Source organism: Lissotriton helveticus, chromosome 11, assembly GCF_964261635.1.
Source record: "Lissotriton helveticus chromosome 11, aLisHel1.1, whole genome shotgun sequence".
Taxonomy (NCBI): Eukaryota; Metazoa; Chordata; class Amphibia; order Caudata; family Salamandridae; genus Lissotriton; species Lissotriton helveticus.
The window spans coordinates 22,305,077-22,322,097 of NC_136072.1; the positions used below are offsets into that span (position 1 = coordinate 22,305,077).

General features: G+C 50.4%; 1 protein-coding gene across 5 annotated transcripts in view; it reads right to left on the reverse strand.

Moving 5' to 3' along the window:
- Positions 1-17,021, reverse strand: part of TP63 (tumor protein p63) — a 405,808-nt gene that overhangs the window by 90,617 nt on the left and 298,170 nt on the right. For all 5 annotated transcript variants that reach the window (XM_078667023.1, XM_078667024.1, XM_078667025.1 and 2 more), the window contains one exon: positions 14,555-14,809. In XM_078667023.1, coding sequence (XP_078523149.1) covers positions 14,555-14,809 — 255 coding nt within the window. The remainder of the gene's footprint in view (positions 1-14,554; positions 14,810-17,021) is intronic.

Consider the following 17,021-nt stretch of genomic DNA (forward strand, 5'->3'; position numbering starts at 1 on the left):
TGTTTATGGCGGGAGGACAGTATCACAACTGTTGATGCTCACACTGACCTTTGACATTCATAGCAGGCACTTTTTTACGTGTAGCCCTATACAGAATGGCTCTGGTCCTTAAGAAAGACGCTGCACCCTGTGTTGGGGGCATTTGGGGACTTTACGGAAGGTTGAAACATGTCGACCTCCTAGTAAGGCCGAATAATTCCCCTGCGGTTCATTTGAACCCCACCACCTAGTGACGAGAATAAAGTGTATGTTACAAACGGGTGGTAGTTTTAACAATTTACATCCCTCCTCTACTCACCCAATCAACCTATAGAAATCGTGGTACCAAGAGCCCCACACAGGTGAAAACTGAACTTCTGCAAAGAAAGGACCTATGATGAAGCGGGCCACTACTATGTAGAAGAGCGTTCATTGTCCCTTGAAATGAGACTCGCTTCCAGTGTGGCCATAGATTCCTTTCCGTCTGGGTCACCAGGGACAGATGGGGCGTTACACTATAGCGTCTGGTTCCATTTCATTCCCCATAGTACCATGTGTGTTTGTAACGTCCGATAAGGAGGATGTACTTCTGGGTTCTGACCCCTCTTCCTTCCCACAACAGTAAAACGACGGTGAACAAGTAAGGAAACGCAATGCACTACTGCCACTCTCATAATACTTCTTGCGAAAGCATTGAGGCAACCTGCACATGGCTGGCGATCTGGTGCACCTCAGCTCGTGGTACAAGATAGGGCCTAAAGAGAGAACAGTGAGACATCTTGTTGAGTTCAGAATACTCATTCGAGACCTGAACTCCACTCGTTGCGTCCAGTTGGACGATGGACCATTTGCACGCTCCATTCTCATCACAGACTTTGGAGGGCCCCGTCCGGTAACAGCAGAAGGCGTCTGCAATGTAATGATTTGCTTGCTTTCTTCATACCCCTCCACAGGAGCTCAAGGCAGCCTTGGTAGTTGGAGAAACCACACTCGGATGCACAGGAGCGGAGCAGTGTCTGTGGCCCAGACCTTCCATGCACGGCTTGGGAACGTGTTTGAAGGGTGGACTTTGAGAAACACAATGGGCAGTACCTCAAGATTATAAAATTGCAGCCTCTGCTTTCCGTCTTGGGAGACAAGTGACCTGCAGCTCATTCACAAGGAGAATGAAAGATGAACCGTGTTCATCCAACTGACTGAGCTGATGCCAGAGCATACGCACATTATTTGACACTGCATGCCAATCTACCATCAAATCACCGCCATGGGATGCACCTCCCCTGGCCAGACTGTTTACTGGGGGAGTCGTGGCCATAATTCTAGGCCTCAACTAAAGGCTAGAAATAGCTGCTTGACAATGATTATGTATCATCTGAGGACCGTGAAGCGCCTCACACTCTTCCTGTCCTCCTAACAGATCTTGGCACGAGCTGCGAATCCATCTTGATGTATCTGCTACACCTCCTCTTTGGCTTCAAAGAGCACCATTGGGACCCAGCACGTCCAAGCAGGTCTCTGACAGGGGCACTACCCTTCAGGGGGCTCTCAGTCACCCATGTGGAAGTATCATGGGCCCCCTCATCACATGATACATTGCTTGACGTTACACCACTGCTCTCTGGCACTGGCAACGATGCACGTGCTCCCAGAAGACAATTTCATGCACATCTAAGAGCATGATGTACATAATCTTCCTTTAGGGCCTGGTCCAGTTTTTGGACTCCAAGTACAATCATGGTAAAGGAGGGAGGACCTCAAGATCTTTCATTTATTCCACATGTGCCGTGGTTCAAGCCTCCTGCAAGCGTAGCACTCCACCGCCTTGGCTGAGACAGAAGAGCAGCATAGCACTCTACCACCTTGGCTGAGACAGAAGAGCAGTGTAGCACTCTGCCGCCTAGGCTGAGACAGAAGAGCAGCGTAGCACTCGACCGCCTTGGCTGAGACAGAAGAGCAGTGTAGCACTCTGCCGCCTAGGCTGAGACAGAAGAGCAGCGTAGCACTCGACCGCCTTGGCTGAGACAGAAGAGCAGCGTAGCACTCTACCACCTTGGCTGAGACAGAAGAGCAGCGTAGCACTCGACCGCCTTGGCTGAGACAGAAGAGCAGCGTAGCACTGGACCGCCTTGGCTGAGACAGAAGAGCAGCGTAGCACTCTGCCGCCTAGGCTGAGACAGAAGAGCAGCGTAGCACTCTACCGCCCTGGCTGAGCATTCTACCGCCCTGGCTGAGACAGAAGAGCAGCATAGCACTCTACCGCCTAGGCTGAGACAGAAGAGCAGTGTAGCACTCTACCGCCTAGGCTGAGACAGAAGAGCAGCGTAGCACTCTACCGCCTTGGCTGAGACAGAAGAGCAGCGTAGCATTCTACCGCCTTGGCTGAGACAGAAGAGCAGCGTAGCACTCTGCCGCCTAGGCTGAGACAGAAGAGCAGCGTAGCACTCTGCCGCCTAGGCTGAGACAGAAGAGTAGCGTAGCACTCTACCGCCTTGGCTGAGACAGAAGAGCAGCGTAGCACTCTACCGCCTTGGCTGAGACAGACGAGCAGCGTAGCACTCTACCGCCTTGGCTGAGACAGACGAGCAGCGTAGCACTCTACCACCTAGGCTGAGACAGACGAGCAGCGTAGCACTCTACCGCCTTGGCTGAAACAGAAGAGCAGCGTAGCACTCTACCGCCTTGGCTGAGACAGAAGAGCAGCGTAGCATTCTACCGCCTTGGCTGAGACACACTAGCAGCATAGCACTCTACCGCCTTGGCTGAGACAGACGAGCAGCGTAGCACTCTACCGCCTTGGCTGAGACACACTAGCAGCATAGCACTCTACCGCCTTGGCTGAGACAGACGAGCAGCGTAGCACTCTACCGCCTTGGCTGAGACAGACTAGCAGCGTAGCACTCTACTGCCTTGGCTGAGACAGAGGAGCAGTTTAGCACTCTACCGCCTTGGCTGAGACAAAAGAGCAGCGAAATCAGCCCAGGATCAGAAACTAAAAGCAAGGCTTGCCTAAGAATCATTTGTATGTGTACTTTCTCTTTAGCACCCAGAAACTTTGGTAACCATGCGCTTTATAAGAAAAACAGAACCTCTCAGCCTTCAAGCACTGGCAGCTTTCTTTGGGACTGCTTGATGCACACCCACCCTATTGATAGGGTTCGTGTGCATGACTTTTTCCCTTCGGTTTACTCCAAAAGGCAGACCACGTTGAGTGCTGTCTAAATTGATTTGATGGAATGAAGCCAAGACTTCTCTGTAAAAGTCCAGTAACATGCATGAGAGTTAGACCACCACCACCATCGGCAGACCGTCTAGGTTTTTCATTTGCATTCTTCATGTAGTCCCGCATTTATGGTGGGAGTGAACAAAAGTAGAAGTATCAGAATGCAAAGAAAATAGACTCATGTCGGGTCCATCTTGCGTGGAGTGAGGCGAGGGCTCAAACTGTACCATTCAGGTTGTTAAACATTTCTGGAGAACCATGACTAGGAAGCCAAGCACTTTGCTGTATAGAGAGAGAAGCTTCGGCGATACGTCAATACCAGAAATTAACTAATAATTCCTGTAAGTGCTATTAATGCCAATTGTTACTATGGCCTCCTTTAAAGACATTCAATGAACGTTTATAAGAGGATGTCTCTTAGGTGAGAGACAAACGGAAATTCTGACGTGCAAGACAGATGTTGGCCATGGGTGCAAAAATGGGAAGAGGCCACTGTCCCCGAGAACTGGGAGAGAGACAAATACAAAATGATTGAGAGTGCAAAGCAAGGCAGGAGTATAGGGTCAGGCTCACACTGAGATGCTGAGACAACAAGAGAGTGACACTGCCAATAGAAGCCGAGTAGGCAGAGCCCGGGACAGGCCGAGTGATGAGCAGGAGGCATGAACACAGACCGCCTAGGGAGCGAGGCCCCTGCACACAGGTAACCTCGGCGCTCCAGGTGCTTCATGGCAACGCCACCCACATGCTCTAGGGTCTAGACTTCCTTCCATTTGTACACCACTGAAGCTAATTCAATGAGGTTCACTGAAGGGATTAGGACTACGCATACCAGAATGCATCTCTGTGTTAAATTAAACCCAGGGGTGGAGCACGGCCTCTTAGGTGACATGAAATAATATGGTAAACTCAAGTCAACCTGCAAGTCGAGAACGAAGCTCCTGAAAGGTACCCAAAGAATCATAAGACATAGTGCAATGAAGACGGAGGAGATGGCTGCAGGAAAGGGCTGCCATATGACTTCCTTTGGGCTGAAAAGGCCCAGGCATGCCTCTGGGTCTACAAAAACATACTTCTTAGACTTGGAAAACGTTTTTGGGGCTAGCACGCTGGCCTCATACTTTAGACACTAGAAGAGAGCTCCCTGGAGGTCTGCTGTAGATGGAAGCAGCTGTGAGAGCCCAGAACCAGGACAGAGGGTGGGCATCAGGGCAGGTGCTCCCTGAGCAGCCTGAGAGCCCGTCGCTGCTGCTAGGGTGTGCAGTGATGGGATGGCGCCGCCTGCCTCGAGGGGCGCCCATGAGACAGAACAGAGCTGATCACCAGGACAGCCTGTGGCTGCACTGTGAACCAACGATGATGCGTGGCTATAGCCCGAATGCGTTATTCTAACCTCGGATGAGTGACACTTGGCAGGGCTGCGCAATGCGTCCTGAGAGCTTGCGGGTACTTTATCCTTATTTAAGTAAGTAGCAGAGCCGAAGCTTCACAACACCTATAACGCACCAGGCGCTCATTCAGCTGGTGGTGGGCGCTATGTTGGTGAACACCATCCTCAGCGTGGAATCCATGCTGGCCTCTGGGATAGGCACCCGGAGGGCTCCTGTCCCAGTGAGGGCAGGGAGGGAGGGCACTGCTGGCGGACATGGGGACACACACGAGGTGGAGCGGACACTAAATTAGAAGCCAGGCCTCTCCCAGAGAAACAGGTGCTCCCGTTTTATGGCCGCCTGAAAACAAAGGGAAGAAGTTGTGGCCATCTGCGCCATCATCTAAAGCCTCGGAGCAGACATGAAAGGCTCAGTTAACATCCTTTCCCACAGGCCTGAGACGGCTTCTTGAACGGATGATGACGCCTCACAGACCCAAGTCCCAGCAGCCTGCTCCCCTCTCTCTCTGCCCCTTCGGGGAGGAACCGAAGGGACTTAGGCCGGGCTCTGGGACCCAAGGACAGCGCTGCCACCCTGCTTATCTCTCTCTCTCTGCCCCTTCGGAGAGGAACCAAAGGGACTTAGGCCGGGTCTGGGACCGGAGGACAGCGCTGCCACCCTGCTTCTCTCTCTGCCCCTTCGGGGAGGAGCCGAAGGGACTGTAATTCGGGGACCGCTAACTGAATCATTATTGTAATTCCCGGCCTAAGCAATTTCAATTCTAACCGCAAAACAATATACGAAACAGGGAAACAAACATTCATCAAACAAATACACTAACGATTGAATATGCTTTTCCATTAACAAACACACATTTTTAAAAGTTAATGCGAAGTCGGAGCTTTTCTAAATTCAATGATGGCAAACCATTAGCCAGACTATATTTTGTTTGACGCATTTGCACTGCTCCTACGAAAAAACGTGAAAATACCAATTTTATTTTTAGCCTTCAATTTTAAAGTCCTTCACAGTTGCCAAATGTTTTAAAATTTACAATTTTGCATTTGGATTCTCTATTTATATACACTTTAATATTCTGACAATAATAGTTAATTTCCTAAGCAATCGCGGATCACCTAAATAGACATCGCGGAGCCCACTCTAAGAACCACTCGTTTAGGACATTGCGCTGAACACGGGTGACCTCGAAGATCCACTATCCGCGCAGATCGCCTTTTCTCCCACTCAACTTCTCTACCATCACCCTGCCACAGGCACCCTGCAGCCGCAGCAATATTTCTGTCTGTTACTGCCCCTGGAGATCATCAGTTGCCCCTGGCACTGGCGTGTTGCACCCCTGCCACGCCCCTGCGGTGCTGAGAGCATCAGCTGCACCAGGTTCCCATCGCCAGCCTAAGGCGTGGAGGCGAACAACAGGCTCTCCTGCTGAAATGACAGGCAGCACTGCCCTAGGACACCGACAGCCCCACCTAGGGATCTCCAGACACCCAACTCAAGGCAGTATGGGACTGCCCTAGGACACCGACAGCCCCACCTAGGGATCTCCTGACACCCAACTCAAGGCAGTATGGGACTGGTCGTGCCTCGAAAGCTGCACACCTAGAGCCAGGCTGATGTGCTACTACTCCAACACAGAGGGTACTGGCTGGCAGAGGCAAAACAGCCCTATCTTCGACAAAATAGTTTTTGGTTTCCAGAGGCGAAATGCAGTGAACACCTACTGACAAAGACATCGGAACACAACATGAGGACATGATGGTGACTGAGGGCCAGAGAAGTGACCGATCGAGTGTCAAGATCGTTTGGTCGCTTAGAATTCTCCACTACGGGTTTTGAGGGAGATTTCGGGTTGTCTAGATTTTAGGAGATAATTTGTCGTCATAGTTGTGGATGAACTTCATTCTCCAATTTGCTTGCAATGTCTTTACTGCAAAGACAATATGAACTTTAGGAAACGTGTGCGCTCCGTAACAATGCCTTCAGAAATGTGCTGTATGTACATAATAAATGCTACCCACACATTTATAGATGCATCATCATCATTTCAATGTGGGAGTTCGTGACTAGCCAAGTTTGGGTGCTTAAACCTCCACTTTGTAGAATCCTACACTATTGATAACAGTGCCCACTACTTGGGCAGAAGACCCAAGGACATGAATAATCTCTTGGAGCGGACAAGCCTGGTTAGAACTCAATTAGCAGTGGTCCTTTAATGAAGACTAGGAAGGTCTATGGAGGTTCAACCATGTAAGCTTGAAGTTGCACTGGGGTCTGCAGTAAAACGCTTTGGCTCAACGAGCCATCGTGTGAGCATTGATCCATGAAACTCACATCAGAAGGACAGAATCCGGTGTCAAAAATGACCACATCTGCTGGTTCGGTCGATAAGTATAACATATGCTGGTTTGCTCCGACTCTAAGATGAGCACGTCTTGAACACCTCGGACAGTGCTATCTTTCAGAAGCAACCAGGTCCTCAAAGACACCCCACGAACCACTGAAACACTGCAAACTTTCAATCATAGGAACAACAATACTCGGATATAAGGGAGGGAGGCAAGTTTGCAACAACTAAACCCACCAATGGTGAGAAACTACCAGGAATAGTCCGGGAGGCAGAATCATCCGAAAAAGGTCTGGGCCAGAGGGAGCTTACACTAATAAAGTCTCAGTTCTGGGAGCAGTTTGTGGAGCCCCGCTGTACCAGGCTTTTGCAAGACTGCAGCCAACGAAATATCCACTCACTGTTCAAACCATAAAACTGAACATTGCAACCAATGGGAAGGGATCTGTGAGCAGCCTGTGTTTGAAGGCCGCAATACTGCCGCGTCCACTCCGATCTTCCACAGTTAACGAGTGGGACTGAGTGGCTGCGAGACTTTTGATATCAATTCACCTTCTGGAGTACTCCACATACACAGGCAACTACATTTTAAGCTCTGATGACATTATTTTACTATCAGTGAGACAGGAGAGGAGGGAATCACTTGAGGAAAAACACACCGACTGCCTCTGATTTATCATTTCAGAGGCAGGTCCAAAGCAGGGCTCATTTTAAAAATCAGAAAAACAAAAACACACCCTCACAAAACTAGCTGTAACCGGATTATCCAGCTAGAGGACTTGTTATGGTAAAAGAAAACATGGCGATTTAATTTCAAATACGATTTTATTTCCTGTATTTCAGGATAGCCCTGTAGTTTGCTTTTCAAGGCTGTCAACATATTTTTTTTCATTTTTTGAGACATGCAAAGCTTTTGGCAGCACTGAAAAAACATGGGCATAGCACATGACCAACGAGTTGTGGGTCACAAAGCACGCCCACTTGACCTACTGGGCTTTCGCCTGGCAACTAGATGTGTTCCAGGTCACACAGATGCAGCCGCAGAAGGCAGTGCATAGAAGCAGCCGTAGAAGGCAGGGCTACACCAGGATGTGTTCCGGGTCACACAGATGCAGCCGCAGAAGGTAGTGCATAGATGCAGCCACAGAAGGTAGTGCATAGATGCAGCCACAGAAGGCATTGCTGGACCAGGATGTGTCCTAGGTCATGTAGACCCAGCTGCAGAAGGCAGTGCATTGATGCAGCCGCAGAAGGTAGTGTTGCACCAGGATGTGTCCTAGGTCATGTAGACCCAGCGCAGAAGACAATGCATAAATGCAGCCGCAGAAGACAGTGCATAGATGCAGCCACAGAAGGCATTGCTGGACCAGGATGTGTCCTAGGTCATATAGACGCAGCCGCAGAAGGCAGTGCATAGATGCAGCCACAAAAGGTAGTGCATAGATGCAGCCACAAAAGGCAGTGCATAGATGCAGCCACAAAAGGCAGTGCATAGATGCAGCCACAGAGGGAAGTGCATAGATGCAGCCACAGAGGGAAGTGCATAGATGCAGCCACAAAGGGTAGTGCATAGATGCAGCCGCAGAAGGCAGTGCATAGATGCAGCCACAGAAGGCATTGCTGGATCAGGATGAGTCCTAGGTCATATAGACGCAGCCACAGAAGGCAGTGCATAGATGCAGCCACAAAAGGCAGTGCATAGATGCAGCCACAAAAGGTAATGCATAGATGCAGCCACAGAAGGCAGTGCATAGATGCAGCCACAAAAGGTAGTGCATAGATGCAGCCACAGAAGGCAGTGCATAGATGCAGCCACAGAAGGCAGTGCATAGATGCAGCCACAGAAGGCATTGCTGGACCAGGAAGTGTCCTAGGTCATATAGACCCAGCCGCAGAAGGTAGTGCATAGATGCAGCCACAGAAGGCAGTGCATAGATGCAGCCACAGAAGGCATTGCTGGACCAGGAAGTGTCCTAGTTCATATAGACCCAGCGCAGAAGGCAGTGCATAGATGCAGCCACAGAAGGCAGTGCATAGATGCAGACACAGAAGGCATTGCTGGACCAGGAAGTGTCCTAGGTCATATAGACCCAGCCGCAGAAGGAAGTGCATAGATGCAGTCGCAGAAGGCAGTGCTGCAACAAGATATGTTCTGGGTCACACAGAAGCAGCCGCAGAAGGCAATGCATAGATGCAGAAGGTAGTGTTGCACCAGGATGTGTCCCAGGTCATAGACCCAGCAGCAGAAGGCAGTGCATAGATGCAGCCGTAGAAGGTAGTGTTGGACCAGGATGTGTCCTAGGTCATATAGAACCAGCCGCAGTAGGCAGTGCATAGATGCAGCCGCAGTAGGCAGTGCATAGATGCAGCCGCAGAAGGCATAGATGCAGAAGGTAGATGCAGACGCAGAAGGCAGTGCATAGATGCAGACGCAGAAGGCAGTGCATAGATGCAGACGCAGAAGGCAGTGCATAGATGCAGACGCAGAAGGCAGTGCATAGATGCAGACGCAGAAGGCAGTGCATAGATGCAGACGCAGAAGGCAGTGCATAGATGCAGACGCAAAAGGCAGTGCATAGATGCAGACGCAAAAGGCAGTGCATCGATGCAGACGCAGAAGGCAGTGCATCGATGCAGACGCAGAAAGCAGTGCATAGATGCAGACGCAGAAGGCAGTGCATAGATGCAGACGCAGAAGGCAGTGCATAGATGCAGACGCAGAAGGCAGTGCATAGATGCAGACGCAGAAGGCAGTGCATAGATGCAGACGCAGAAGGCAGTGCATAGATGCAGACGCAGAAGGCAGTGCATAGATGCAGACGCAGAAGGCAGTGCATAGATGCAGACGCAGAAGGCAGTGCTGCACTAAGATAAGTTCTGGGTCACAAAGAAGCAGCCGCAGAAGGCAGTGCATAGATGCAGACGCAGAAGGCAGTGCATAGATGCAGACGCAGAAGGCAGTGCATAGATGCAGACGCAGAAAGCAGTGCATAGATGCAGACGCAGAAGGCAGTGCATAGATGTTAATGTTAAAACAATTTATTATGCGCACAGCGACCCCAGCGAAGGAGCATCCCGGCGCAGAGACAACGGAGCAACACAACATAACAAGGAGACAATACCACAAAGGGAAGCTAAAACAGGAATGTCTTAATGGCTCTACGGAAAGACAACAGGTCCTCGAGCAGCCGGATTTCAACTGGGAGGGTGTTCCAGATTAACGCCGCTCTCACCCTGAAGGAACGACCCCCCATCCTGCTGAGCCTAAATCTAGGGACAACAGCAAGGGCCAAACCTTGAGATCGGAGGTTGCGGGTGGGGACATAAAAGGCAATGGAGTTGGCCAGAATCTCAGGACCTATACCTCTTAAGATTTTGAAGGTCAAACACAAGACCTTGAAAAGAATACGCTTCCTAACCGGAAGCCAATGCAGGGAGCGAAGAACATTAGCCACCGGGCAAAACCTAGGTAAGCCGACAATGGCTCTCGCCGCAGCGTTTTGCACCCGCTGCAAACGGGTTAACTCAGCCTGGTTAGCCCCCGCCAACAAAGAGCTTGCATAGTCCAGACGGGAGATGATGGTTGCCTGGACTACAAGCTGTCGGGTGGGGGCATCAAAAAACTTAAGCACTGGCCTTAAGCCTCTTAAGAGTCCAAAGCAACAGGCTGCAATTTTTTTGGTGTGCCCTATGAATGTGAGACCAGCGTCTAACCAGACACCTAGGTTCTTTACCTCCGACACCGGGGTCGGAGAGGGGCCCAACTCCGAAGGCCACCACTGATCGCCCCAGAGCTCCACTCCCTTCCCGACAACCATTACCTCTGTTTTTGTGGCATTAAGCTGGAGACAGTTACCTGTCAGCCAGCTGGCCACCGCCTTCAGTCCAGACTGAAACCTGGGGGCATCCTGTTCCGCGTCCCCACTGAGAGTAACCGCCAGCTGTGTGTCGTCGGCATATGAGACCAAAGTTAGGCCCCACTGCCTTGCGACATCAGCCAGCGGTCTCACGTAGATGTTAAACAACGTGGGACTCAGCGAGGACCCCTGCGGAACCCCCATGGCCAGAGGCTGGAACCTGGACTTGAAGGGAGGGATGGCAACACAGAAGGAGCGGTTGTCTAGGAAGGAGCGGAACCATTGCAGCGCATGGCCACCGATACCGATCTCCTCGAGCCGCTGGAGGAGGATGCTGTGCGATACAGTATCGAAGGCGGCGCTGAGATCTAACAAAATCAGCGCCGCCGTCTGACCAGCATCCAACCTCGCACGGAGATGTTCCACCATCACAAGAAGGGCAGTCTCCGTGCTGTGGCCAGCACGGAAGCCATTCTGTGTGGGATCGAGGGCATTGGACCGGGCTAGATGTTCAGACAGGGCCAGGTTGACATGGGCCTCTGTCAGCTTAGCTGGCCAGGGAAGCAGCGAGATGGGACGATAACTTTCCGGCTTAGACGGGTCAAGAGAAGGTTTTTTAATAATCGGAGACACCACCGCCTGCTTCCAGCTAGCTAGATGCAGACGCAGAAGGCAGTGCATAGATGCAGACGCAGAAGGCAGTGCAAAGATGCAGACGCAGAAGGCAGTGCATAGATGCAGACGCAGAAGGCAGTGCATAGATGCAGACGCAGAAGGCAGTGCATAGATGCAGACGCAGAAGGCAGTGCATAGATGCAGACGCAGAAGGCAGTGCATAGATGCAGACGCAGAAGGCAGTGCATAGATGCAGACGCAGAAGGCAGTGCATAGATGCAGACGCTGAAGGCAGTGCTGCACTAAGATATGTTCTGGGTCACAAAGAAGCAGCCGCAGAAGGCAGTGCATATATGTAGACGCAGACTGCAGTGCTTTGCGCCAGACCAGGACGTGCTATGGGTCACAGATGCAGGCCTGCTTGACACACATGGCTTTGTGCTCTGCCCCATCACTGTGCCAGTTTTGTTTCGTCCAGTGACACACTTTGCATTTGCGAGTCGTCCATGGGAACGTGCCGTTGAAAAGATCGACCCACAACCCTGTAGGTACAGAGCGCTGCATGATGGTACTTGCGCTGGGGAGCCGGGTGCGGCCAGACAGTACTCTTCTGGCCTAAGCAAGGGTCAGCGCCTCCAGAGCATCTGCCAGGCAGTGTGACGGGCACCGTGCCCACCCTGCCGTAGAGGGCGCTTAAGCCCAGTGTATGTTGTGACCCACCACAGGGAAGAACCACAACATGCATTAAGTAATCCTGTCTGCCCCACTGCACCGCCCCACAGTGGTGATATAAAGATGTCGAGTAGAACCCACAAAGGCCCGGAGAAGAACCCACAGAGGCCCGGAGAAGAACCCACAGAGGCCCGGAGAAGAACCCACAGAGGCCCGGAGAAGAACCCACAGAGGCCCGGAGAAGAACCCACAGAGGCCCGGAGAAGAACCCACAGAGGCCCGGAGAAGAACCCACAGAGGCCCGGAGAAGAACCCACAGAGGCCCGGAGAAGAACCCACAGAGGCCAGGAGCATCTGGAGCAGAAATGCATCCCTTGGGCCAGGGACAGGCATGAAGGTGCTGAAGCAGGAGGAAGCTCCCTGCAGGCTGGTGAACATGGAACTCGTTACACAGCGCCTTCTGACAGTCTGTGAAATGTTAGCACTGTAAGTGCTTTAATAACACGGTTATGGGACTGCAGCGGCACACCACTGGGAGGCAGCGTGCTGTGTATCCTCTACTTCAAGGGTTGCATCTATAATAAAGCATTGCTAATGAATCCCGCCATTATAATTCAGAAAACAATGGTCCTGAGCAGACAGTACATTTCAAAAAGAATTGAATATAGACCATGTTGGGTTACTATATAAATCCAATGTCCAGCCGGACAAGGAGTTTTAATTCTTACAATGTTTGAGAATAAAGTCAAGGATGAACGAAACAAACATTTATAGTGGGGCACAGTCCTGCACCCTGCAACGAGGGGAAAGTGCGGGGGAACGGAGTAACAATTCAAACAATTATGACAAACAACAAATACAGCAAAGACTTGGAGCTGTGGCAACTTGCATTCAAGGAAAAAGTACAGCACATTTAGCCAAATCGAGACCACAACAATTCGGCACAATGGACATTTGTGGCACTATTTTGGACATTTCTAAATAGTGCCACAAATGTCCATTGTTGGGAATGCTCTCCATGCTGCTGGATGGGCTGCATAGAGGACAATGCTCGCCTCCGTGTCTTTAATAGAATCCGGAGTTTCTCTGCCGTGAAGATCTCGATGGCTGTGGAATTCTAGTCCTCAGCAGGCCGGTACCCAACAGGCTCAACACACAAGAAAATTGAGCAGGGCGGAGCGAGCACACATGGTCTCTGGATGCCCGACCAGACCAGCAGAAGAAACCCACCAACAGATCCTACAGATCATTCCCTTGCTTCAGTCACAAATGCACCACAAGTTGCAATTCAAAGCAGGTTGCAAGTAATGTGAAGGAGGTGAAAACAACAGGACAGGAGTACAAGAGTCGACAACCGTAAAATACTGGTTCGAACACACGCAAAGAGCCCTGAAAACGTAGAGGCAGATGTGTATATATTTAGAGCTCCTAAAAATGCAGTCATGCGTGACAAAATTTAGGGATCTGAAAATGCATTAAACTAAGGGCAGAAGCATTAGGCCTAAAAACATATCGACATACGTGCTGAGCTCCTACAAGAAAGTTGCCACATATATATGTATAAAGTTGCTGAAACATTATCAACACACTCAGAGAACCACTCAATTTAAAGCGAATATACTCAAAATCTGATAAAGAACCCCCACAACGTGTTTTTTTCCTGTAACAGCATTGTATACTCCTGACAGCTAATCCATCAGACAGAGAAGGCGAGGCACACTGACCATTATTGGTCGATGATGCCAGAACTCAGGGCTTCGGAACACCTCAAACGTTTCACTAATGTCACACCCATCTACTGTCAGCGACCCATGATTGGGCTCCGCTACCTTCGTTCTCCACCCTCCTCCTCTGCTTAGGACTGAATCCACCCATCTCTTTACCAGCGACCCACTGAGGTCCCGCCTGACGGGTCTGAGAAGCGACGCCTTCCACATCTTTAAAACAGAACTAATGGCGTTGTCAACAATATGCTTCCAACGGGTGATGATGCAAAACATGTACTTTTGACGCCCAAGCCACAACCTAAGAGCGCATAGCAGAGCGCTTCCAGCACAGAGGATTTTATGTTCATCAAATTCTGCCCAGCGTGTTCCAGCACTGCAGATTGTCAATTTATTGAGACACTAACAAAATGTTTAGATTATGCTTATTGTTGTCTTAAAGTGCAATCGAAGCGCTGCTCTTATGGAATATTTGCAGATATTCCGTGATTGTAATGTTTTTTTTTCGATTGCGATGAATATTTTAGTATGTTTTATACAATAAAGAGTCATTCATTCATTGATATCACAAGCTCAAGAGTCTATAGACTTCATTCAGAAGCCTTCTGTCCAACAGGCTAAAGTGTTCAAGTCCTGGTAGCCAATCAGAAGCCAACCCTCGCTGGGACACTGACATGGTGGACATTATGGAGTACCCAAACACAATACTCATCACACACAAAGAAGAAGAGGGGGCTCGTGAAAGCTCTTACCGTCCACGTGGCCGACTTGGCGGTGCTGGACTGCTGAAATGATACGTCAAAGCTATGGGGGCCGGGGTAGTCGGTGTTGGAGGGGATTGCCGGAGAGGGCGACAGTGCATCGAAGGTGGAGCTGGGCTGTGCGTAGGGCGAGGGAGCCGTGACGTTGTTCTGAGCATGGTCAGTGTTGTACGGACTCGTGGACGAGGAGCCGTTCTGGATCTGCTGGTCCATGCCGCTCAGGAGCCCCAGGTTGGTGTACTGCGGCTGTGGGAGAAAGCGTGAAGACAAGTTATGGAGGATCACCTGGAACAGCGCTACCATATATGACGACATTTGGTTATACAGTGAATCGCAATCACAACATGATCGAAAGTTTGATAAAACAACTGGGGATGACTTTCTTCACCCAGTTTGAGTGTACACTACATGTTACGTACATGTAATCATGCTTCAAGAAGTTATGACCTATGTCCAGAAAACACCTCTATCCTTGCAAAATATATGGTCTTCTCAACTAATTTAAAAGTTTGCATTAAGTAGTGGCGAAACGATACCTTGTAAAATGCTTATCCTTACATCTACTGGATATAGCTGTGATGCAGTCTATCAGCGTGGACATGCCCCAGACATGCTGCGGTGTGGTTCGGTAGAGCTCACCGCCTGTTTCTACTGATCTCTGTGCAGTTAGCTGCAATGTTCGGTAGCTGCAAGTCCAAAGTCTCGAAGCTCCAGTTACTGCAAGAAGCTCAACACTCGCTTTCAAACAGGCAAACCGCGGTCCCTGCCCACAATCTGGACCGGAGAGGTTGTCCACTACACAAATCAACACCTTCATCTCTCAGTAACACTTTCTAGCACACCACCATCAACCACCTGCCCCTTGGCCGGACTGGAGGAAGAACAGCAAAATGGCCCTATACATCAAAACGGTCTACAAAGGGGGGCATTTTAACACGGTTTCTTGACTTGGGGTTGGCGGATTTGACACTCGACATGCCTCTTTGTGTCTCCATGGAACACATCTCACTTTGGTGTGTGTATTCTTTACCACTGTCGGGCCCTTCCCTGCAAACACAACCTTCCCAGGCTCCTCGACAGCCAATGAGCCTGTGCGGGCGGAGTGGATCAAACTAAACAAGCCGGGGATGATCATGTGCAGCCTGTAATTGAAAGCTTGGCTGACGAGGAGGCACTTTACTGTTCTCCACGGCACTCCCTGTCTTTATGTTTCTGTGTGATGGTAACCCACTTCGGGAGATTAACATCGGATTGAGTAATGGCCCAGAAGCCGAAGAAAGCCTGTTCGATGGCTTCTCCGAAGACAGATGATAAAGTCATCTCTATACTGCCAAAGAGGTCTCCTTTGTTCTCACCTACCACCTACCAAACTATACACCACTAGGTCTTATGTTTCTGTGTGATGGTAACCCACTTCGGGAGATTAACATCGGATTGAGTAATGGCCCAGAAGCCGAAGAAAGCCTGTTCGATGGCTTCTCCGAAGACAGATGATAAAGTCATCTCTATACTGCCAAAGAGGTCTCCTTTGTTCTCACCTACCAAACTATACACCACTAGGTCTTATACAAGATCGACACGCAACAAACTCAATATTCGGTTTAAGCTCTGCTGGCCTGGCCAGTGTGGGCGAAGAACTGAAGGACAATGTGCCACCTTCAGCTGTGCTGACTGGACCTGGGATGACACAGTGAACCAGTATATGGTTGCTGCACAGAGATAGTGGCACCATGCTCGCGCTCCTGTCACACAGTACATCAAATCACCAAACACCAGATCTGTTTACATGGTGTGAGCTGCCAGCCCCATCTAGCCTACCCATATACAGGCAAGACTACAGTCCTCACAGGTGTCTCCACCGTACAAGCAGGACCCAGTGTTGCCTTCGGCCTCACCACCCTTGCTGGCAGGCGGGTCCATGCATTTAGCACCCATTAGGAAGGAACTGCCGGAGGCAGCCTGGCAGCAGCAAAAGTACGAGCAAAATGAGCAACAGCGCAGAGGCCTGCGAAGGACAGGGGAGTAATCATAGTGCAAGAGTGAAGACACGCCTAGTCTGCATTTTATCGACACACATGCACACGTGAAATAGGTGAGTGCTGAGCTTCTAACGCTTTTGATTTTTTCAATATTGAAGACGAATCTCAGCCACTTTAGGTCTTTAGCCCATATTAAAAAACAATAAATCACTTCGCTGCGGTGGTGGTCTTGCATAGGTCATCACAAACGACATATCGCGGTGACTTAAAATCAGCTATGGCACCACGCCTGAAGAGCCTTAGCTGAAGGACTTGCACAGAGGGCAGGAGCGGAAGACAACACTCTGCCACAAAGCATGGAGGACAGTGAGCAGGTGATGAGTGTAGGCCTTGGCTGGCACGCCTTACATCATGCTGGCATGAACACGGGGTGAGGATGGCCAGGAGTTACACAACAGGGAGGCTGCAAGGGAGGAGTA